The sequence below is a fragment of the Mustela putorius genome, unplaced genomic scaffold, assembly GCF_011764305.1.
Source record: "Mustela putorius furo isolate JIRA1106 unplaced genomic scaffold, ASM1176430v1.1 tig00003987_pilon_pilon_pilon, whole genome shotgun sequence".
NCBI lineage: Eukaryota > Metazoa > Chordata > Mammalia > Carnivora > Mustelidae > Mustela > Mustela putorius.
Genome location: NW_025422126.1, coordinates 16,146,990 through 16,172,719, shown reverse-complemented (window position 1 = coordinate 16,172,719; position 25,730 = coordinate 16,146,990). Strand labels below are relative to the sequence as shown.

The 25,730-nt window shown below is 36.2% G+C and overlaps 1 protein-coding gene across 4 annotated transcripts in view; it reads right to left on the bottom strand.

The window, feature by feature from the left end:
• The window catches only part of EED (embryonic ectoderm development), a 30,343-nt gene extending 5,419 nt beyond the window's left edge, over positions 1-24,924 (bottom strand). Inside the window, exons 1-10 of one of the 4 annotated variants that reach the window (XM_045071379.1) lie at positions 24,135-24,924; positions 18,848-19,000; positions 15,735-15,827; positions 13,204-13,269; positions 11,999-12,124; positions 11,259-11,340; positions 9,149-9,240; positions 7,321-7,454; positions 5,456-5,561; positions 4,247-4,321 (exon numbers count right to left, since the gene is read on the bottom strand). In XM_045071379.1, coding sequence (XP_044927314.1) covers positions 4,247-4,321; positions 5,456-5,561; positions 7,321-7,454; positions 9,149-9,240; positions 11,259-11,340; positions 11,999-12,124; positions 13,204-13,269; positions 15,735-15,827; positions 18,848-19,000; positions 24,135-24,248 — 1,041 coding nt within the window. In that variant the 5' untranslated portion in view covers positions 24,249-24,924. The remainder of the gene's footprint in view (positions 1-4,246; positions 4,322-5,455; positions 5,562-7,320; positions 7,455-9,148; positions 9,241-11,258; positions 11,341-11,998; positions 12,125-13,203; positions 13,270-15,734; positions 15,828-18,847; positions 19,001-24,134) is intronic. The other 3 variants (XM_004763535.3, XM_004763536.3, XM_045071380.1) reach the window with 3 other exon arrangements.
• Positions 24,925-25,730: the final 806 nt, after the last annotated feature.

Sequence of the window (25,730 nt, the reverse complement as noted above, 5' to 3'; positions counted from 1 at the left end):
AAATCCCATTTTGAATGAATATACCTTTCAGGAATGAAGGACGAAGAAAAATGAAGAATTTGTCACCAGCAGACCTTTCCTAAAAGAATGGTTACAGGCAGCTTTATAAACACAAAGAAAATAATATGAGAAGGAATCGTTGAACATCAGAAAGGAAGAAAGAACAAGGGAAAAACCAAAAATGAGTAGATACTCTCCTTTTCCTCTTGAGTTTTTAAATTACGTTTGATGGTTGAAGCAGAAATAGTAACATTAAAAAAATAGTAACTTTTTTTGTTGTTCTCAATTATAAAGGGAATATTCAAGACAATCAAACTATAAATGGTGGATAAAGTAACATAAAGGAAAGTAAGATTGGCAAAATGCTGATACACAGTAGTGAGGCTACATAAATATATTTTTATATTTGTGTTTGCATAGTAGGCATGTCTTTGAGCAATTTTTATCTTTTTGTTTTTTTAAAGTAGGCTCCATGCTCACCATGGAGTCCAATACGAGACTTGAACTCACAACTGTGAGATCAAGACCTGAGCTGAGATCAAGAGTGGAATGCTTAACTGATTGAGTCACCAGGGAATCTGGCAATTTTTTACTTTTAATCTACACACATTTTATACTTAAAGTGACTTTCTTACAAATAAAGCATTAATAAAGATACATAATATATATAACAAAAGGTAACAAAATATTTAATAAATATACATATATAACATCTAGAGGAAAACTAAAAAGCTACATAAAGAAATGTACTTCAGGAGACTGGGTGACTCAAATCAGTTAAGCACCTGCCTTTGGCTCAAGTCATGATCCCAGGGTCCTGGGATTGAGCCTCACATCAGGCTCCCTGATCACAGGGATCCTGCTTCTTCCTCTCCACCCTGCTTGTGCTCTAATAAACCAAGTCTTTTTTTTTTTTAATAAATAAAATCTTAAAAAAGAAAAAAAATGTATTTAGTATTACAGATAAATCAAATGGAATTCCAGAGGTACCTGGGTGACTCAGTTGGTTAAACATCTGCCTTCAGCACAGATCATGATCTCGGGTCTGGCTCCCTGCTCAGTGGAGAGTCTGCTTCTCTCTCTCCCTCTCACCCCCCTCCCCTCAAAGGTTATGCTCTGTTGTGTGCTCTAACAAATTAAAAAAAACCTTAAAAAAAAGAAAAGTGGGATTCTAAAAACTGTTCACATAGAAGTACCTGGCTGCTTTAGTCAGTAGAACATGGGACCCTTGATCTAGGGCTTGTGAGTTCAAGCCCTACATTGGACGTAGAACCTACTTAAAAAAAATGTTTGCATTACCTATAGGAAATTAGGGGAAAAGCCCAGATAAAGAAAAAGAAGAAGAAGAAGAAAAAAAAAAGATTCCAGTCACCAAAATCCAGCAATAACAAGCAAACCACCATAAAACTGAAAGCAAAAAGGGCAAAAAATCCACAAGTACAGCTGCAAACATCCCCATCTCTCAACAATTGATAAAATACGTAGACAGGGGGCGCCTGGGTGGCTCAGGGGGTTGGGGCCTCTGCCTTTGGCTCAGGTCATGATCCTGGGGTCATGAGATCTCAGCTCTGCGGGGAGCCTGTTTCCTCCTCTCTCTGCCTACTTGTGATCTCTGTCTGTCAAATAAATAAATAAAATCTTAAAAAAAAAATATGTAGACAGAAAAATCAATGAAGCCATAAAGAATTCAACCTCACATCGACCAACAGTACCTAATAGACACTTATGGAACACTGCACACAAACAGAATTACACACTCCTTTCAAGCTCCCACAGAACATACTCAAGATAGTGTCATAAAACAAATCTCAAAAAAGTTTAAAAGAACCCAAATCACAAAGAATATGCTCTGACCACAATAGAGTCAAACTAGGAATCATTTAAGAGAAAGATAACAAGAAAATCTCCAACACCTAGAAACTAAAATTCATATCTAAATTAGTGAGATGCAAAAAAAAATAAAAAAATAAATTAGTGAGATGCAGCTAAAGAACTGCTGAGCGGAAAATTTATAGCATCTAATACTTATCTTAGAAAAGTCTCAACTCGATAATCTGAGCTCCCACACCTTAAGAAACTAGTAAAAGAGCAAAATACACCCAGGGCAAACAAATGGAAGGAGAGATAAAAAATTGAGGAGCCTTTACCAAGACTTACAAAAAAAGAGAAGACATTAACTACCATCTCAGGAATGAAACAGGGCTATCAGAGGCCTTACAGTTGTCAAAAGTACAGTAAGAGAATATTACAAATAACTCTACACATCAATTTTACCTTAGATATAGTCAATTAATTCCTCATACAACACAAACTACCACAACTCACACGATATGAAATAGTTAATTTGAACAGCTCTTTTAACTACTAAGGAAATGGAATCTTTATCTTTAAAACTCTCAAAAATATCTAGACCTAGATGACTTAACCAGAGTATTCTAACAACCATTTATGAAGAATTTCTATATTTCTCCAGAGAATAGGAGGGAAAACTTGCCAATTCATGTCCATAAGCCTGTGTTATCAATACCAAAACCAGACAAAGACATTACAAAAAACTTCAGACTCATATCACAGCCTCATTATTACAAACAAATCTTTAACAAGATTATCAGCTATTAGCAACATATATAAAAAGTCACACACTATGAATAAGTAAAATTTATTCCAGGGATACAGGACCAGATCTATTTTTAAAAAATTAAATACACTCCATACAGGCTAAGGAAGAAAAAGCCACCTAGTCGTAAGAAATGATACAGATAAAGCATCTGACAAAATTCAACACCCATTCATGACAAACTTCCCAAAAAATTAATTAGTAAGAGGGACAGTTCTCAACTTGATAGAAACATCTACAAAAACCATATAGCTAATATACATAATTGTCAAAGACAGAATTTTTCCCTTTTAGTACCAGAAGTAAGTCAGGAATGTTTGTTTGATCTTAACACTACTATTCAACACAGAACTGGAATTTTGCCAGTGAAATAAAGCAAGGCCAGAAAGGAAGACATAAAACTGTCCCTATGTGCAGATGACATGATGGTCTACATAAACACTCCCAAGTACTAGACAAAAAAAATCAGGGGATTCAAGGTCAGTATGAAAAATTAATTGCTTTCCTGTATACTAACTAGCAGTAAACAAAAAGAAATAAGGAATACCATCTATAATCACTCAAAAAAGAGCAGTAGTTAGGTATAAATCCAACAAAGTATGTACAGGACTTGTATGCTAAAAGCTACAAAATGCTGATAATAAAATCAAAGATCTAAATAAACGGAGAGACATACTATGTTCATGGACTAGAGAGCAGAGCAAAGACATTAATTCCCCATCAAACTGATATACAAGTTTAACAAAATACCAAACTTTTCCCTGCCCAAAAAACATCCAGCAAGATTTTTTATAAAACGTAGACGAGATTATTCTAAAATTTAAACAGAAAGGCAGGAATCAAAATAGCTAGAACAATTTTGAAAAAGAATAAAGTGGAAGAAAACACCTTATCAATTCCAAGACTTATTACAGAGCTACATTAATTAAGACTGTGTATATATAGCAGTGGTAGAGGGAACAGAACAGAAAAACCAGAAACAGCCTCACACAAGTAGGCCAAACAATTTTGACCAAGGTACAAAAGCAATTCGAAGGAGAAAGAATAGTCTTTCAATAAATGGTGCTGAATAACTGGATATCCAAACGCAAAGAATGAACTACCACCTAAACCTCATACAAAAATTAACTCAAAATAGATCATACATTTAACAAAACATAACACTAGAACACTTTTAGAAGAAAACAAAAAAACCTTTAGGATCCAGAGCGTGAAGAGCTTTTAAATGTAACATCAAAAGCATAATCCATAAAATTTTTTCAGACAACAATCAATAAACTGAAATTCAACAAAAATTAAAATATTTGCTCTGCAGAAGACCCTGTTAAGAGGATGAAAAGACAAGCTACAGGCTGGAAGAAAATATCTGCAAACTATGTATCTGACATAGGATTTATATTTAGAATATATTAAGAACTCTCAAAACTCAACAATAAAAAAACAAAACCAATCCAATTAGAAAATGAGCAAAAGATATGAAGAGACATCATCGAAAAGGATATACGGATGGTAAATAAGCATATGAAAAAGATGTTCATCACTAGCCATCAGGGAAATGCAAATTAAGACCACGATGAGATATCACTACACACCTATCAGAACAGCTAAAATAAAAAATAGTGACAATACCAAATGCCGGCGAAGATTCGGAGACACTGGATCTTTCATACATTGCTGGTGGGAATGTAAAATGGCACGGCCACTCTGGAAAATAGTTTGGCAGTTTCTTAAAAAACTAAACAAACTTAACCATGACCCAGCAATTGCCATTCTAGGCATTTATCCCAGAGAAATGAAAACTTAAGTCCACACAAAAACCTATACACGATTGTTTATTAGCAGCTTTATTTGTAATAGCTCCAAACTGCAAAAGGACCAAAATGTCCTACAATAGATGAATAGTTAAATAAACGGTGGCACATCCATACCATGGAATACTACTCAGCAATAAAAAAGGAAAGCTATTGATACACACAACAACTTGGATGGCATACTGAATGGAAAAAAAACAATCTTAAAAGGTCCCATACTGTAACATTCTTGAAATGGCAAAATTCACATGTAATAAAATGACAACATAGAACTATATGCACACATTGTACAAGGACAATTTCCTAAATTTGATATTATACTGCAGTTATGTGAGATGTATGTAGAAGAAATTGGGTGAAGGGCAATATGGGACTTCTCTGTACTTTCTTTGAAACTTACTGAGAATCTATTATTTCAAGATCAAAAGTTAAAAAAAAGAAAAAAAGAAAAAAAAAAAGGTAAAACTATACCTGTAAAGCCAAGAAAAAAAAATAAGTCAGGCTCTGCCCAAGAAAATATGAAATGCCCTGAAATCCACATCAAGAAAAGAAACTGGACAGCAATTTTTCCAAATATGACAATCCTAAACGTTCAGATACCATCACCAACAACTACTCTAAATTATCAGCAAAAAAATCAACACATTAGAGAGCAGGGGTTGGCAAACTTCAGCCACAGCCAACTCCAGCTATCTATATTTGTAAATACAAATTTACTGAAATGGACACAAACAACAAAAAACCCATTACTGACTTTAGATATCGTTATTTTATAACATTGGATATCAGAAAAGAATCTCATCTTATAAGTTAACATTTTTTCCTTTATTGCAGAACAAGTTATAATAATTCATCAGGATGTTATATGCCTAAAACAAGTTTCCAAATCTGAGACTTCAAGGAAAAAAAAGGACTTTCCCATCTGCCATCCAATTTACCAAAACTATAAAAAAACTGTGCTCCCTGCAAGGTTCCAACTCACACAAACACAAACAACAGAAGTACAGCTTAACAGCAGTTAGCATACCTTGGAAAGTATCAAATCACCTAACCATCGTACACAATCGACATAATTCCTATGTATGTCTCTGGTGGAAAAGTCAGGAAAGTGAATTTTCTGAGAAATAAATGGCCTGCAATGGAAATGTCAAAAGTTAAAAGAAAAAAGAATGTAGAATCACACTCATTTTCACTTTCAGATTTATGACTATTAATTTTATGTTCCTAGAAAACTGCAAAGCTTCTCATTATTGAGAACTGAACTCTCATTTCATGTATTTGTTTCTATATTTTTTCCATTATCAGCTCTCAATTGAATTTCATCTTATGAAATTTCATTTATAAGAACCGTAGCTTTCTTACTATGGTGACCAAAATTAATCACTTCGATTCTGGCTATCCTAACCAATGATAAGCAAGGTCTGCAGCACTAAAAGATTCTCACAGAAAACATTAAACTATCTATTCAATCCTTTATATTTAAGCATCAACATATCTAGATTATTTCAAAAGATAGTCACCTTTCTAGGAACAATGACATCATTCCAAAGGCTGCTAAAGGTAAGTTTAGAGAAGAGTCCCGCCTTGAGCAAAAATTTCTAAAAATGTTATCTGACAGGAATTTGACTTTAAAGACTTTTCCCATATTTAGGCAAGTAAAACACAGTGCTATTTTTTTCCTTAAAGATGTTTTTGAGAAGACCAAGCAGAGAAGTTGCTACCAATTCTATAGTTACTTAAAAGTATACCTAACATTTCTAATCTAGTGATTCGGATTTATACTGAAATAACTGTAGAAGAATGATATGATGCCAAGAATTAGTTGTGTCTTCGGCAACTCACATGTCCTCTCTTTACTTTTTTCTCATATGCAAAAAGGATGGTGGGCTGAATCATCTCAAACATTCTTTCCAGTTCAAATTCTGGGAGCTTTTCTTTATTAAAACATTAAAATGTTATTAATGACCTGATATAAATTCTTAATTGTTATAATTATGTTAATTACTTTTTTAGCCAAATATATATGATAGTGCACTGAAATATTTGTTGGTTATAAATTTAACTGATAACCTATTAATAATCTGGTTTGATAACCAGAAAATAAATGCTTTTTGTTAAAACAGAAGGACAAAGTTAATATACAGACATACCATAGTTACAATGAAAGTGTTAATAGCCTGATGAGATTCTGAAAAGACAGTTATTGAATTAAGAATTGAAGCATTTCAAAAATACATTAAAGGGCATCAGGCTGGCTTAGCAGGTGGAATGTGCAACTCTTGATCTTTGGGATTCTAAGTTTGAACCCCATGCTGGATATAGCGATTAATTAAAAAAAAAAAATCTTCATATATATGTATTTTAAGAAAATTGCAAGTTCCCATTCATAGTCAGTCCCATGAAGCAAGGCTCCTGCTTCTGAATTTTCTCCATCTAAAAAAGGGATCATCGTTTAAAGGAAAGCATTATATTACCATAAAATAAAGCCAAGAAGCCCATTTAAAAAAATTCATGATCTACTATCTAGACTTTGGAATTTAAAAGTGCTCACAAATAATACAAGTAATCTTATTCTGAAGGGTCCTTTACCCTACCCCACAGCAAGTTTTAAGCTTTTAAAACTGTTATAATGTAAACAGTCAAGCACATGCATACCTAAATAAAAGTTTAACATGCTACTAAACTAAAAAACACAATTCAAAGGGGATTTTCCACAAACATTAAACTAAAAATAAAGGGCTTTGATTTTAAAAATCTTATGGTATATAAACTTATTCAAAGAAGGGCTTCTAAACTCGATGTTGGGACATTATGTAAAAATTTTGGAAAAAGTAGAATGCCTCTATACAACAGCATGAAAAAACAAATTGTTTTCAATAGCACAATGGTTACCTGTTAGTTTTATTTGGGTTATAATCATAAGATTCCTTAATTGCATTCATCATTCTCTTTGAGTTGATCCTCCAAAGTTTAAGAGAGTGATCCATACCACAGGACATTATTTTTTCACCCAAAAGATCATAATCCTGTATGTAAAACAGAAAAAAGTTTAAATATATAAAACTGCCCAAATTAAGACTACCCAATTTTCTTTTCCTTCTCTTTTTTTAAAAGATTTTATTTATTTGACAGACAGAGATCACAAGGAGTTAGAGAGGCAGGCAGAAAAAGGAAGGGAAGCAGGCATCCACTGAGCAGAGAACCCGACTTGGGGCTTGATCCCGGGACCCCGGGATCATGACCCGAACCAAAGGCAGAGGCCCCAACCCACTGAGCCTCCCAGGTGCCCCAACACTACCCAATTTTCATCTGATATACAGCATAATGAAAAATCTTTTTCAAGTCACACACAAACATTCTGAGTTTATCTATGTAACCCATAAATCAATTGTTACTACTTCCAAGACTTATTTTTTCAAGATTTAGTTTTAGCTGATTTGTCATGACTATAGTATATGAGTTTACACAATATATAAGAAAGTAAATTGTTTGAATTTAGTTTTACCTATCCAATTACCTTTAAATATTTTCTTTGCTTGATTCTGAAGGTAAACTGAAGTAAAACAATTATTTTATGACACAAAGATCTGAGTAAGTTTGTTAGAGTTCTTTGTCCAACCCTGATTAAACAATGAAATCAAGAGCTATAAACTATACAGTCAGTCCCTGAACAATTGAAATTTTACTTTATCTGTGTATCTAAGTCAAAATACTTGTTATATTGGTTTTAACTTCAATTTATTTTTTAAGAGTTTATTTACTTGGCAGACAGAGACACCATGAAAAGACGGAACACAAGCAAGGGGAGTGGGAGAAGGAGCAGCAGATGCCCCGCAGAGCAGGGAGCCTGATGCTGCCGATCCCAGTACTCCAGGATCATGACCTGAGCCAAAGGCAGTTGCTTAACCAACTGAGCCACCCAGGCGCCCCTAATTTATAATTCTTAAAGGATGGTAGTCATGGCTCTTAGAACACATAAAACCAAATGGGAGAATGCTGCTGCAAGTTTTAGAAAATCCAAGGTGACAAGGTAGCTGAAGATAGGTGTGATTCTCAAAAAAAGCATAAAGACTCCAACAACAGAAATATTTAGTACCTCCAAATAAAATGCTACTGACTTCAAAACATGGTGCCCCCTGCATAGTTTAATATGGAAGAGCTGTAAAACCACTACATAAGCTATAAATGGAAAGTAAATAAAGCTAAAATAATGTAAAAATACTAGCTGACTAAAAATACCAACATCATATCACTAAATCGATAAACATAGTAATACATAAATATAAAAATAACAACATGACAAAAAATTATCTAAGACTTAGCACAATAAAACAACTTCCTAAAAATGGATTTTATGTTTCAACTGTAAATAAAAGATGAAAGTTGATCTCAAATGCTAACTAGCTTAACCTTTTTCTTTAATAACTGAAAACCAACAAAACAAGAGTTGTTTTGGTGTTGTATGACTGAACAAGTTCATGGTTTTTTTCATGAGAATAGAGACGCTAGTATAAATTACAAAAGTAGAGATAAAGCATAAAAGCCTTACTTGCTTAATTCCTTCATCTGTAAAGTAAAAACCTTGTTATATCACAAGTAAATAAACTGAGTGCCTAGCAGGCTATGTCAAATAAACCATATACTTTCTTGTAAGAGTTCCACGGGGATTGTTCAGAGCTCTATACACCCGAAGGTCATTGCCCTGCAGTTTTCAACTTACAGCGCTTAGAACTTCATCTCTGTGCCCTTCTACGCCTCCAAATATTGCCACCAGAGTGTCTGTCTGGATATTCCACAATCGTAATGCATGATCTAGTAAAGACATAAAAAAAATTTTAAATGGACTTTTTAAAAAAAATATTTTATTTATTTATTTGACAGAGAGAGAGATCACAAGTAGGCAGAAAGGCAGGCAGATAGAGAGAGAGGAGGAAGCAGGCTCCCTGCTGAGCAGAGAGCCCGATGCGGGACTCGATCCCAGGACCCTGAGATCATGACCTGAGCCGAAGGCAGCGGCTTAACCCATTGAGCCACCCAGGCGCCCCCCCCCTTTTTAAAGGTTTTTATTTATTTATTTGACACAGAGAGAGAGAGATCACAAGTAGGCAGAGAGGCAGGGAAAGAGAGAGGGGAAAGCAGGCTCCCTGACCAGCAGAGAGCCCGATGCGGGGCTCAATCCCAGGACCCTGCGATCATGACCTGAGTGGAAGGCAAAGGCCTAACCCACTGAGCCACCCAGGTGCCCCTTAAATGGACTTTTATCATTCATTTACTCTGGACTCTCAAAACCTCTTTAAAGAAGTAAAAACTACAAAAGTTTGGACTCAAGCAATGCACAGTGAGAAGTAAGAATGGAAGCTACATTTTCTAATGAAGTATGAGCTCAAACTTTCCAGATGGAAAAAAAGTACTTATGTGATCTTAAAATATGTTTAGCTTATTTGCCTCCAATAATTTCCTTTAAATAATATCCTAATTTGATGGAGTTATGCTCCTGAGATAACAAATACTTAGGGATTTGACAGAGAACAAGATACTGAAGTTTTTCCACAGAATCCACATTTACAAATTGAAAGGGTGAGCCTGGTGGTGGGTATTATGGAGGGCACATATTACATGGAGCACTGGGTGTGGTGCATAAACAATGAATTCTGGAACACTGAAAATAAATTTAAAAAAATAAATAAATAAAAATTTAAACAATACCACTGCCCATTTTTTAAAGGGTTGTCTTTACTGTTGAATTGTTAACATCTTTTGATATAAATCCCTTATTAGATACATAATTTGCAAAATATTTTCTTATACTTTTTAGGTTATCTTTGTACTTACTGACCCAAAAGGGGAAGAGTATGGCTGGGAGTTGTGATAATTAGAGTGTGTGGCATCATGACCTATATGACTTGTAAAGAAATATCTGGGCCCAGCTATTATCAAGAAAAGAGAAAAAGTTATCAGCTCTTCTTAGTTGTTGATTTTCAAATGTAAGCCTTGGTAGGTAAAGGAAAATCACAATGAAGCATTTTCATGGAAGAGTTTTAATCTGAGGACATCTTTTAGTATGAGCAGATTGTGGGGGAAGGTTATAGGTTTGAAAGCCTTTAAGATGAATAAACTTGACTAGAATAATAATGTGGAAGTAAAAAGAGAACAATCAAGAACAGAATGCAGAAATAACACAGCTGATTTCAGAGAGCTCAGAAATTATTAAGAGGCTTGTCTGAACCCTGAATAAACTTATAATGCTAATTTAAGCGTACAGAGGAAGGCAAGGCTTTCTTTATGCATATGGGAAATATTTCAAAGAGCTTATGCTGGAGAACTTAGCATTTTAAGGAATTCTATTACGGACTCCGTTATAAAATAAAAACTTCATGTATGAAAAAGCAATACAGATTCTCAGATGCATTATTTCTTATTACACAGCCGATCAGTGATAAGATTTGCAATACTATTTTTTAAATTCTTAAAAATGTCGTAACTTTGGTGATCTGCCACTTGAAATTAATAAAGCTTACTAAAATAATTCAACTGAGGATACATACACTACCTAATATTAGTGTATTAGTGTCATAATATACTACCGTTAATAAGGGTTACACATACTTAACCTGTACAAATTATTTATGTCTGATGTTAACTATTTCACAGCCCTTTTACCTAATTCTTCGTCTAGAGATGCTACTGTAGCCTGAGATTTTTCTACTAAAAACATACTTTATAAATTCTTTTTAAATTTGGCTTTTTTAATAACTTAGGACTCTTTTGTCCCTTAAAAAATAAAATCATTCCCAAATAAACAGAAATAAAGAAACATTTGCTTCTCTTACCTTTACTTACTGACAGGAGAAGATTTGGATCTCTTGGGTGGAATTTCAGTTCATTGATTGCATTTCCATGGCCAACATAATGCTACAATAAATTTAGAACATTCAACTTTCATATTAAAAATCAATAAATTATTTCATTAATCTTTAAAGAATGGAAAAACAGTTTCACTTAAATTAGTGGTTCCCAACCCTGGCTGCATATTAAAATCACCCAACAAAATTGAAGGGAAAAAAAAATGCTCAAGTCCTATCTGCAGGTATTTTGATTTGACTGGATCAGCGGAGACCCAAGGAAGGATTTAAAATATCCTTAGATGATTCTAATGTGCCCCAGGGTTAAAAACTTCTGATTAAAGTAATTTGCAAAACTTAGTATCAAATTCCCAGGCTTTACATTTCCGTTCTTTACAAGTCCTTGACTCTATATCCCTAATTAGGATGTTTAGAAAAAGTACTCACTCTTTCCCTATAGTTCATTTAGAACATCTCAGAATAAGGCTTTGGAGGAGGGAAATTATTTTTTAAAAATTGCAAATAAAAACTTCCCGTTTATTCCAGAATCTGTGTTATCATATGTGACAAAGGTCTCAAAGACCAGTCTAAAGGAAGCAAAAAGCCAAGTGCAAATCAAATTAGAAACTGTACAGATATTGATTCTACTGGTTTTAAGTTAAAAATGACAAGTTTTCACAAGTGTGTATTCAAAAAAGGGCAGATCTACAATTTAACCAAAAACCCACCTTTATGCACTGCATTGTTATGGGATTAATTATCCTAATTATGCCTCTAGATCCAGCCACAGCCAGCAAAGGATGGCTTGTATTGCTATCATATGTCCATGCACAAGTGTAAAAATTTTCATCAGCCTAAGAAATGCCAGTTAAGAATTGTAATTTGTTTTTGAAAAGTAAACACATCAATGATTATGGTATATACTACACGGAAACCTCTAAAGAAGTGCTAAAGTTTCTGACACAGAAGTTCTTATTTCTTCTTATATTACCATATTTAAACAGTGACCATTTTAGGTCTACAATCTAAACCAAATGGTCAAACAAAACCAATTCTTCCACTCAATTTTGATTTCTATTTCGATGCATAATTATTCAACTCTGTCATTCGAAAGCAACCGTAGTAGACAATGTAAACAAATGGGTATAGTTGTGTCCCAGTAAAACTATTTACAACAACAGGTGGCTAGGCCCACAGGCTATAAATTGCTGACCCTTCTTTTATCCCAATATGTCTGACTATGCATGTCTATTCAGTCTGAATAGCATTAACTATGAGTTTTCTACCTTGTCCTGTGAGACTTGCCCAATATGGCTACAGGTCACTTCTTTCCATAAACTACTGAAGACTGAAGTCTTCAGTAACTACTGAAGACTTGCCTTTTCTTTTTTGCTAGGTTTTTGAAATGATCTGAAAGAAACACCGTATCACCACCTTTTGTCTAACCTTCTGGCTTTTTAAGCCTTTCTTTTTCTTTATGTGTTCATGTTTTGCAATATTTTATTTCCTAAACAAACTGTAGTTGTTTACTTTTCCCCTATAAGCTTTGTTGCTCAAATACTTGGTATGACTGCCAGTCATAGCTTCTGATCAACCCCAGCTCACTAATATTAACTACCCTCAAGTAATAAAATTCTAAGCAAGGTCAAAGAAACAGGAGGTTGTAGCTACTCTTTGCTAACATTTCTATTACTAGATTTCCAATGCTCATCTCTAGCCACTTCTCCCCACTCTCTCATATCCACCTCACAATGCATTTCTAGGATCAGGAAAATTAAACTAGATACGAGGAATCTCTTGGGAGATAATAAAGGAAGAGCACTGCTTAAAGGACAGTATAGCTTAAGGGAACTAATTAATTTAGAAAAGTTTTGGTGTACTTATTGAAAGTCAATTTCTTTAGCAAAGATATTAAAAACTCAAGAAAGGATACATCAGCATCCACATAAGATTGCAACAACCGGATTTCTCCTTGTGAGTGACATTCATATAAGGTAACCTAATAAAAACAAAAATATAGTAAATTTAATCTCAAACACAGAAACCACATTCTTTTCACCTCTGCAACATATTTTAGTTACAAATGTGTCTTAAAGATACTACAGAAACTGTTTTAAAATAGCTTCTTTAAACTTAAGGAAGCATTATAAAGCCTAATGTATTAGATAACTTCCTGAGTATATTAAATATTGTAGTAATAATAATGGTTTCTAATTCCAATCTTTAATTTTAGATCTCATTCATGTAATTGCCCAACTCCTCAAAGTGAATACATCTGAACACCTCAAAGTAAAGTTGTAATTTATCATTTTTTAATTAAGCTCTTAAAGTCTTTGGGTAGTTTAAGAATATTTACATATTAATTACATATAAGAAAGCTTATAACTTGCCTAAATAATGTTTTTCTCATGGACACAGTTCATTAAATATTAACTTTCTGATATATGGTGGTCCTTTTTATTTGCCACATATTCTTAAATTAATATATACACTATGTAAAATTAAACTTTAATAGATTTCTTTCCTTTTTTAGAGCTTATAAGTCATGTTAGCAATTACTTGTTAATTTTAATAGAAGTATCTAAGAACTCCATAAAGATACTATAAACTACCCTATTAAATTAATAAAATCACTACAATAGTTTAAAAATATCCCTTATGACTGCTAAAACAGGTTATGTTCTAGAAGATAATTTTTCTTTCCTTTAAAAAAAAAAAAAAGCAGAACTTTTTACAATTCGATGAACTATGTAATGCCCTTCCATGTCATTTTAAATGAACTAGGGATACTTTTTATTACAATGCCTGAACATTTAAATAAACACACTGAAGCACAAATTGTAACTATTCCGGTATTATCATGGCCAAGTTAGTGAAGTATAATCTTTGGTTTATAGTAACGTCTTAAAAGTAGATTCAAAGTAATTAATGCACTATGTTCCCAACTAGGAAAAAATAACCTGATCTTTTCTTGAGCCTGTTATCTTTCCCCACGAATTTTTTTTTCCGAAGAATTCAGTAACCAGACAACTATAAGCAGGCTACATGTCACAACCCACATTTGGCTGAACACCAAGAAAAGCTGTTATTCCATGTTACCAACTGCAGTAGCCAAGTTTCAAATTTTCAGGATTTCAGTGACCTAGTAAAAGCGCCAGAGCCTTAAATGTAACGAAAACCTTCCTTAAAAGAAGTTTTATAGGAAATTACCTAAAACCAAATTTTAATTTTTAGAAAACAGAAATAGAGAGGATCTAGCCCAGAATGGATGCATGTCTGCTTGTTATGATTCTTGAACTTGCAGGAAAAACGCCTGGAAATATGCTGACATTGGAAAAATACGGAGTTGACAACTCCCTTATTACCAAGTTAACTTTGTTTGAGAACAGAATACCAATACTGAGAAACAAAAAACAAATACAGAAAACAGTATGCATTAAAACCACATGCTTTTATTGCCTAAGAAACTTAGTACAACTACTAAAGAAGCATAAAATTTTATTTTACTCAAAGTAACAACTTACATACCATCTCTCAGATTCACTCCTCTTCATCTCTTAGGTTAAAAGCAGAGGAAGTGACTTGTATTTGTTGCCAACATGTATCTAATTAGTCAATTGCCTCTGTTTTTTATTTTTCCCCAAATACAACAATAAATTTCTATGTTGTTCTTCATAACTCCTAGTACAGTATTAATGGATAACCAGAATGTTAGCTAATGTAACCTTAGTAAGAGGACAATTTTTCCCTGTGGTGATTTCAATTTAATAACTAATTCCAAAGCACTCCCTGGAAAGCACTAAGGACTCTTCCTGTTCTCCATTTATTTAGAACTGAAAAGAATAGTAAGTCTTTGCAGTCCACCAAGTCAGCCCCCGGTTTAACTAAAAAGTTAAATAATGGCTGATGTTAAAATGTGCCAACATGCTTCTTCCCTACACTTCTCTCAGCTCAAGATACTTTTGGCTTCCTTAAATAAAAACAAATCTAACAGATGTTTATGGCAAATAGTTAAAGTACTTTCAATAACTAATATATAAAGCCACTGGATTTATCCTTTGCATTTACAGAGAGCCACTAAGTAAGTTTATTATTTTTAAGAAACTACAGACTTTATATCCTAATTTGCATGATACAGAACTATTAAAACTGCTTCCAAAAACAGGAGTCAATTCTTTCAGTCACACACAAAAAAATATTAACAAGGACAAAATATAAACAGAAACAACTGATAGTAATATATGAACTCTGAGAGCTGAGAGTAATATATGAAAGCTGTATTTTCAGTAGTGAATACTAGGTTTTGAAAACTTTAGTTTTGTGACAATATCTAGAACATTACATAAGGATTATTGTTAAACCAGCTATGCCAAATTTACTTCAAAAATCATTACACTTCAATACTATAGTAACACCAGAGTCAAATAGCCAAGCCAAATGCCAAATAGATCCCTGAACACTCACTCTGTTGCTTCCTACAGTTGCAAACACTAATGGATCTCCTTCTTTACTGTGCCAGTTAAATTGTACTCCAAACAATGGTTGATTATGATCTTCCTGCAAAATAATAGTAAAACAGAAAAGTTACTATAATTTAGAAACAAACAAATGGTGAATCCACCATTTCCCCTTACAACTTTTTTTCCCCAAATGTAGACCACTATTTAAACAGAGGTCAGGGGGTGCCTGGGTGGCTCAGTGGGTTAAGCCACTGCCTTCGGCTCAGGTCATGATCTCAGGGTCTTGGGATTGAGCCCCACATCAGGCTCTCTGCCCAGCGGGGAGTCTGCGCCCCCCCCCCCCCCCGCCTGCTTGTGATCTCTCTCTCTGTCAAATAAATAAATAACCTTTAAAAAAAAAATCAGAGGTCAGGTAACAAGTTCTCATCTATGAAAACACTCTGATATTCGCCTCCTACTTTCTGAAACCAAATCACTGGTTTAAGAAGAATCACAGATTCGGGACACCTGGGTGGCTCAGCGGGTTAAAGCTTCTGTCTTCGGCTCAGGTCATGATCCCAGGGTCCTGGGATAGAGCCCCGCATCGGGTTTTCTGCTCAGCAGGGAGCCTGCTTCCTCCTCTCTCTCTCTCTCTCTCTTTCTCTGTCTGCCTCTCTGCCTACTTGTTATCTCTGTCAAATAAATAAAAATAAAATCTTTAAAAAAAAAAAAAAAGAGGAATCACTGATTCTTCTGATTCAAAATTAAACAGGATAATTGTTACAGCTGCATTTAATCTCTTGGGACATAAGTACATAATTTATGTTTCTCAAATATGAAAAGAACAAATACACCAAGAATTAGTAAAGCTTCTCTAACACTCACTAAACTTTATTAGGTTTAATTTTTCCTTTGTAAAGTGAACCATATCATACTCCATGCAAATCTCCACTTTCTATTACTCCTATAGAAACAATTTCAAATAATCTTGAATTTGGGTCCTTAAAAAAAATCCCAAGAAGTTTTATAATGAACAAGAATACCTGAGCACTGGGGACCAAGGAAGGCAAAGGACTGTAAGGCCAGTTACCAGGATGCTATAATGAGGTGCATAAAAAACAAGTACAGGTGACCCTTGAACGACAGGTTGGAACTGCACAGGTCCAATTAAGCATGGATTTTTTTGGATACCTTTCTTTTCTTTTCTTTTTAAAGATATTATTTATTTATTTGACAGAGAGTGAGTGTAAGTAGGCAGAGGGAGAGGGAGACCAGGTTCCCGGCTAAGCAGACCCTGGGATCACAACCTGAGCTGAGGGCAGATGCTTACCTGAGCCACCCAGGTGCCCCTGCAGATGTATTTTATATATGTATATATATATATATAAAATATTTATACACATATTTTATATATATATATATTTTAAAAGATTTATTTATTTGACAGACAGAGATCACAAGTAGGCAGAGGCAGGCAGAGCCGGGTGGTGGGGGGAGGAAGCAGGCTCCCCACTGAGTAGAAAGCCTGATGAGGGGCTGGATCCCAGGACCCTAGGATCATGACCTGAGCGGAAGGCAGAGGCTTAACCCACTGAGCCACCCAGGCGTCCAAAAAAAGTATTTTCTTAACATTTTCTTTGCTCTACCTTACTTTAGTGTAAGAATGCATTACATAATATATACAACACACAAAACGTGTTAATCGACTTTATGTTATAGGCAAGGTAGGTTACTGACTTCTGATCAACAGGAGGTTATTAGTAGTTAGATTCTGGGGGAATCAAAAGTTAAACTTGGATCTTCAGTGCACAGGAGTGGGGGTGGTGGCACCTTCAAGTCGTTCAAGGGTCAACAGTATTCACTTTATTCAAAGTTATTTTTCAGCCTTAGAATTTTACTGGCAATCTCCTGGCACTGAACATTAACTTTCATATTCACTTTTAAAGTGTAAAACTTTCATTTTTTATCCTTTGAAAAGCCATAGCTTTAGGATTCTGAAATACTTAATCAAATTATTTAAACAGCTAAAACCAACACCTCCCAAGCATATTACCTAAAAAACAGGTGAAAATAACAAAATATTAACACAAAACTATAAGGGACACTTTGCTTTTTTTTTTTTTTTTTTAATATAGTAAGATTAATTTCCCTCCTTTTAAGAGACTTTAATTTGGCATACTGAGCAATGTATTTTGCTACACAGACAGGAAAATAATTTCCATACAGCCAGAGCTTCTAATGCTTTCTGAATACTTTACCTAAAAGTATATTTAGATACTTATAAAAGATTCTAACTTACATCTGTATAAAATAATGCAATGCATACTTTTGCTCAGTTTAAGAAAAATACTCCCAAATTAAAAAAACAGAAAATACATAATATGTAAAGGAAAACATTTTGAATATCACTAATCCTTCTTAAAATAAAAATGCTATTGAGGAAGCAGTAATTTAAGTAACTCCAAAACCTTGCCTTCCCCAAATACTGAATAGTAAGAAAATGTTAATGTATACCTTTTCCTTTGAAAACAATTTCAAGTAACACAAATGATAAGGATTAAATATTTAAAAACTGCCCAAGGACATCTGTTTCAATTTATGCTGACTGAAAGTTAATGGGTCACATTCAGTTCTTATTATGAAGAGGTATCAGGAAGTGGCTTTGTGTATTTGTTTTTGTTTTTTTTTAAGATTTTATTTATTTATTTGACAGAGAGAAATCACAAGTAGATGGAGAGGTAGGCAGAGAGAGAGAGGGAAGCAGACTCCCTGCTGAGCAGAGAGCCTGATGCGGGACTCGATCCCAGGACCCTGAGATCATGACCTGAGCCGAAGGCAGCGGCTTAACCCACTGAGCCACCCAGGTGCCCAGTGGCTTTGTTTTTAAAGTTTTATCAAAATAGGAAGAATAACATATCCCAAATATTTTTTTCTGAATGCAGATAATAAAGAAAACCTAGTCTGTAGTACTAGGCATTACCCACTGAAATTAGTCTATGCTACAAAACAAAACAACTTTCAAAGTACTCTAATTTTAAAGTATTTTAAATGTGACAAAATATCTGAGCATAAAATGTTTACCACTGAGAAATAATTCTGAAGCCTGGCATTCAGCCCACAGGATCTTTCTGCACATACCTTGAGACTATTTACACACTTGAAAGAATATTTGCATTTCTTGGACTTCCATTTTCCCTTCCCCCAACTTTTCCTTCCAGGAGCATTTGGTGTATTTGTAGGTGTATCAGGGCGTTCAGTGTTTGTGCCACTTTCTATACTGACCGCATCGTCCTGTAAGCAATAAATCAGGAAAAATTCCATGAAACAAAACACTGTATGTAGAAAATGACTTTGTGCTGGGGAGCTGCTGACTGACCTTAAAGTAGTGATTAATAAATTCTGCAAGAAATGGAAAAATATATTCCTGTCTCCAAACAGGATAAAAAGCAAACCAGCTAAACATTAGGATTTGTGGACTTGTGTTATTTCAGCAACAATATAGTAAAAAAAGATAATCAGAATATTGGCAAGAATAATATTGCCTCTAATAACAAAGCCCTGGTCTATGCCAGCCACCTTAGCACACTGGCTTATTTCATCTTTACAGCTCTTCACAGAAGGTACTGTTAGATAAGGAAGGGTTGTTTAGAGAGCGTTAAGTGGTCTCTTGCTACTTAGGGCTGCTGGGATTCAAACCAAAGCTCTGACTCCTAAATCTGACTGAACTACATGTCTTCGTAATTCATTTGACAGCTGCTCAGCTTGGAGTACAGCGGTTAATGGGCCTCTTAGGATGACGGAATGCTGGTGCCTCTTATTTTAGATATAGTTTCTGAAAATCCTGTTACTGTTCAAACTCCGCTTAATTAGAATACAAACCATTTAGGATTTTTAAAAAAATCCTACATATTCTGTGCTATTTACAAGTGACATTTGCCTCACAGCTCTTATGTAATAATGATACCTATATAGAATTCCAGACACTCTCCATAATTAAAGTAAAATCATTTCAAATGTAGAAACGACTGCAGGAAACCATGAAAATTCACTTAATTTATACCCTTTCTCCAGTTCACAGGATACATTCTTGGCCCTCTAATCTAAGATTTAACTACCTCCTTTGATTACATATTCCAATGTGTTCTCTGGAATAAAGAGATTTATTTAAACTTATCGCCTTAGGGCAATAGTTCCTAAATTCATTCCAGAGGAAGGCTTTTTTCGTGGAATGCCTGTTAATATCTATTAGAACAAGTCTAGGAAACACAGCCTTAGGGGCTATTTCTAAATGACTGCTTCCTAGTTTTATGTTTACAGAAGGTAAAAAATTAACTGGCGTGTCAAAAAGCATATAAAAAAATTCATACAAATTCACCTAAAAACAGTGTGGTATTACACAACTGTTCTCGGGGTGATTTTCAAAATTTCAAATGATTCCCACCTTTTAAAAAACTATAATTGTTATTCTCCAATATTATCAATTAGGATGAAAAAACCAGATAGATAATCTACAGTAGGTGCTCAATATCTGAACTGTAATTTTAATGTAAATATAATCAGACATTTGAAAATGTAAAATTCTAAAAGTTAAGTTCCTAGGCTGAAATCATGGTTTATATCTCTCTTTCTTGCCCTCTTCACAGTTTCACAGTTAACACCCAGTGTAGAAAATTAACCATCTTTCAGTGGAAAACTATGTACTATTTTATGCACACCTTTCCACATTACACATTCCAGCCTTCTTCATTGCCTTTGAACAATTTTATAACTCTTGTTATACTGTGAGTAACTGACAGTTGTGTAAATTCTGTCTCCAAAGGTAGAGGCTTATGTCTTCCCTTCCACAGTGGGAAAAACTTTGGTCTCCATCTGCAATTTCACCTCTACATTCCTTTAATGTATAAATGTATATTGTTTGACTCACACATGCCCCGTTCCCTCATATGAGGGTAAAATAAAAATTTAACATGTTTTACTTACCTTTTTCTGAAAACTGTCCTTTAACACTAGAAAAGTAAAATAATGAAACTGACATTTATTCACCAGCTTCTTTACTTCCTGGCACAAAATTCAATTGCTAATCAAGAAAACACAAAAAACAACTTTTGTTTTTTAACTCTGACCACTTACCCATCTCCTCCAAAGGAAAATCACAAAAGAATCAAATGGAAATGCAATGCCGTCACAACGCTTTTAACTTTATCTTTAAATTAAAATCAAACCTTGGCTGAGTATCTGTGTACAGGCTGACTTCCACCATGGCCCCTTCTCAAGGTACAGAATGATGAAATGGCACTACCATCTTCATTGGCCAAACAAAGCAAACAGGGAGAGTAATTTGTCCCTTAATCTTGCCATGGGTTACTTAAGCAAAGTGTAAGTCTTCAGATTCAGCCCTCTACTAGGCAACCATTAATACTCTTCAAGAAGCTACATACTCTGCAATTCATGAGATCTTTTAAAAATTCAATAAAATGGCATATACACATACAAAAAACTTAAAATATGTCCTTTCAATTCTTTGATTCATATACATAGTAGTAACTGCTCAGATTATCTTAATTCCCAACTCAAACACCACGTTCTTTCCTCACTTGCTTTTGGCCTTCTCATCACTACTCAGTTCCCTCAAGAGTAAAGACCACGCTGTCCATTTAGCTTTCTCTGAACTCATATTCCTAGAGTTCTCTACTATCTTTCCTTACTGCTTCCTTCTAACCTAAGTCCTGGATCTAGGGTCTTTGGGTGGAATTCTGAGGGCCTGTGAATGTAAATGGCTACACAAACCCACTTAATTTTCACCATCTTTAACTGAAATTTAGCACTTCCTTCTGTTAAATAAAGGTAGAATACATGAGACTACCTCTGTAGCTGTCACTTTCTCATCACGGAAATCAAATATTTTCCTATATTCTATTAGTTGCAGATCTCAAAAACCTGCTTTATGTCCATCATTACTACCAGACCCCCTCCTAGATCTAGCTACTTAATGTGCTAATACAGAAGCACTGGCTGGCTGGGTCTGAGAAACATAGAACTTTTTATCTCCAGCCTTTGAGTTTGAAGCCCATGCTGGATGTACAAATTAGCACTTCTATTTTATTATTAAAGCACTCTATTAAAACAAATCTTAAAAAATTTGTTTTGAGGGACGCCTGGGTGGCTCAGTTGGTTAAGCAGCTGCCTTTGGCTCAGGTCATGATCCCAGCGTCCTGGGATCGAGTCTCACATCGGGCTCCTTGCTCAGCAGGGAGCCTGCTTCTCCCTCTGCCTCTGCCTGCCATTCTGTCTGCCTGTGCTCGCTCTCTCCCCTTCTCTCTCTCTGATAAATAAATAAAATTAAAAAAAAATTTGTTTTGAGAAATTTTTATAACATATTTCATAATTTTATTATTTTGTTTATTATTTTCATAAATTTTATAATTTATACATTATATTTTATAAATTTAAAAATGTTGTTCTGGGGGTGCCTGGGTGGCTCAGTGGGTTAAAGCCTCTGCCTCGGCTCAGGTCATGATCCCAGATTCCTGGGATCCAGCCCCGCATCAGGCTCTCTGCTCAGCAGGGAACCTGCTTCCTCCTCTCTGTCTGCCTCTCTGCCTACTTGTGATCTCTGTCTGTTATATAAATAAAATCTTAAAAAAAAAAAAAATGTTCTGAGAAGGCTACCCAAGATTCAATGAGGTGGTCAAGGCACTAAAAAGGCTTAAAGCCTCTATATAAATGAGGGAACCAAAATAAAGGCTTCATCTACTGTTCTCAGTAGCTTCAGAATGCAAAGAATATATCCTCCTTACGGGTCTACCAGAAAGGCTTTCCATTTATTTGGTCCCCTGAAATCTTCCTCAGTCTAAACAGATGATTGACATTTTCATTACATTTCTGCTTGATTATTTATTTAGTATGTGCTGGGGCCAGAAGTGGAAGTCTTCACAGTAATTTCTCTTCAGATAGCATAAATAATTCTTGTATAGTATTTCTGGGGCAGAGACTCTTTTAAGCCCTTTACCTGTATTATTTCATTTAGTCCTCACAAATACTATTTGAGGTAAATACCATTATTAATCCCCATTTCTAAGAAATTAAGGAAACTGAGCAGGGAGCCCTGCAGCACTAGCTCCCAGGATCCTGAGATCACATGCCCTGAGGGCAGAGGCTTAACCCACTGAGCCACCCAGAGCCCTTGGAAAAAGGTTTAAAGTAACGTTCAACACCTAAACTTTCCAGAAACTTCAAATCCAAATCCCAAAAACTGACAAACCCCCGAATATCTTTCTTTGTCTACAAAAATTCTTTCCCATCTCTTCATTGAAAATTTTGATTATGACACCATTCTATATATATGCTTGTTAGTGAAGTAATGATGTAGAATTTAGTAACTGGGTGTGTAAGATAGCATTTACTCCTAAAACTAGCCCAACTGAGAAAATGAAAAACTGACATCACCCTCCAACAACACTTTATAAAGATTTTAAAAATATATTCAGGTATCACAGGAGGTTCACATTTGGATAACTTTGAGTGAATTGCCAAAACACTTCGCTGACCTTATTCGATATAAACTTAAAACTGAAAATTAACGTCACTTCACTTATTACTGGCAACTTACCTAAACACTAGATGATTACCGAGATCTATTTCAGAGTATTTTAAAAAAAATATCTGATTCCAAAAGCCTTACATTTGCAAAGCCACGAGCCCACCCCTAAAGACATCGTCTTTACCCCTGTTGCTTAAATCTTCTAAGTTACCCCCTTCATTTTGGTAAAAACTTTAAAAATAGTAACCGACTCTTACTACATCAAAGGTGGTTTCCCCCTCCGACTCCTAGGACGACCCTCTTCAATTCAGCTCCTCCGGAAGAAAAGCCGACTGTCAGGCATACCCCAACTCCACCCGCAGGACAGGAGCAGACATAAAATCCCACCTTTGGAAGAGTCACCCAAACCCCCTAAGTCGAAGATCTAACTGCTCTTTCCACCCTGAAGAGTCTGTAAGGGTCGAAAAGTGACCCAAACCCTACATTTCTTAAGAGTCGCTAACTCACGCTGGCTCCTCCTTCCAACTTTCTCAGAAAAACTTCTAACTTGCCTTTTAAACTACTGGAATCTCAGATCCGCACTCTCCCCCAAATCTCCCAAAGGCCCAACCACGCAAAAGGATCTCACAGCAGACCCCTTCAACCCCTCCGCCTACCACGCTCTCTCTAAAACCACTCTCCTTCGCCAAGTTTCTCCTTGCTCTCGGCCCCTGCTCAAAATCCCCATAGAGACAAGTTCGATTTTCTCCTCCACGCCCGCGTTTTCCTGAGGGTGACACCTCTCCCTCCCCCCCACAGCAGCCCGCCCGCCCCCACGCCGAGTTTAAAAAGAATTTAAAACTTTCATTCCAGAGTCCCGTCCGCACTGCTCTGGGCTGCACTCACATTCTCGTCTCCAGAGAGGTCCGGATTGCTGTTCTCGTCGCTACTCAGCTTCTGCTTCTTGGCCGCAGGCATGTCTGTTCCCGCCGGCGCTGTCGACACTTCCCTCTCGGACATATTCCTCCGCCTCCCTCCAGGTTCCTGCCGCCTAGGGCGGGGCCTCCGCCACACCGCCGTCAAGCAAGCCCGGCCGGAGCCTGCCGCAAAGTTGCCGCTGCCGCCGCCACCTCCACCGCTCCCCCCACTGTCGCAAACCGCGCCCAGCCGCCGAGGCGGGCGTGCGTGCGACCCCGCCACACTGCTGAAAAAGGGGCGCGCGTGCGCGCCCTCCCGCGCAGCTTCCTGGCTCTTTCCCTTTCCCTGCTCCCGTCTTGCCCTTTTCCCGCCGCCCTCCCGGCAGTTTGCACGGAGAGGTGAGATCTGTTAGCTATCAAGAGCAGTATTTCGCACGTCCCCTTTCCCTGCTGCCCTCTCGATAAAGAAGAGGCGGAACTCAAAGGGATGCCCCCTCACCCCCTTCCTTCTTCCAAAGACGTTTCAGCCGCAATCGGCCCAATCCTTCGATCCCCGACCCGCTGCAAGGACTCGAAAGTCTGCGGAATGGACTAGACCACCGATGTTCCAGGGGATGGGGGAAGATACGAGAAGTCACCTCTTGCTTTAGCGACGTATGCCAAATGTCCTTAATCTTGAACTCGGAGAAAAAACCCCTCACATTAATCATTGGAACTGCTGAAGATCTAGTGTATCGTTGTGAATAGGCGTTCGAAAACTGTAGAGTGCCTCTCACTTGCCTCCCCCATCTAGGAAATGGAAGTTGCCAGTTAAGACGTGCGCATGCGCTGGGGCGTATTCTCGCGCTGGGTCGTCCAGACCCGCCTCCCCGTGCCCCTCCTCTTCGAAATCTTGTTTGCTGAACCAGGTAGTCTTCCACCGGGTTTCCGTAGCCCGGGATGGATTTCTAAGTACGACCGAGTCATAGCGTTTGGACGCGTCCTAAATTCGTGATGGGTATTTAATATGGTGAATATTTATTTCAATCAATGATTATTCTCACCCCGTTGTGCCAATATTGAGTATCATTTAATATAGGAATATCCTGTAGTTAGCATTCTAGACTCCAATGAGTTGCGGCCCAAAGTGCTCGTTTTAACTGTTAAAAACATTGTCACGGCACTGAACAATGTCATGGCCTAAAAATCAGTGGTTAGCTCCAACTTTGTATAAGAATGTGAGGCTTAAACAACGGACAGGATTTGGGGACATACCAGATACAATAAAATTTTAGGGAAAGGCAAACAAAACTTAGACTTCACCAAAATACTTGTTTCTGTTAACTATATCTGTGCGCTTGACAGGTGTCAAGTAATACTGGCGAACCTTGTAGGTTTGTTAGATGGTTCATAAGTCCCATAGTAAGCAGGAAAAGGAGAACCATGACAAGAAATAAAAGCCAGGCCCTCATCCCCTCTTTGTACATCTTAGTTATGACTACTTCCTGGGCTTCATTGTCCTCTTATGTAAAAATGAGGAAATTGGAAGCGACCTGACATTTCTCCAACACCTACTTGATAACACATTTTTTCAGTTAGACCTCAT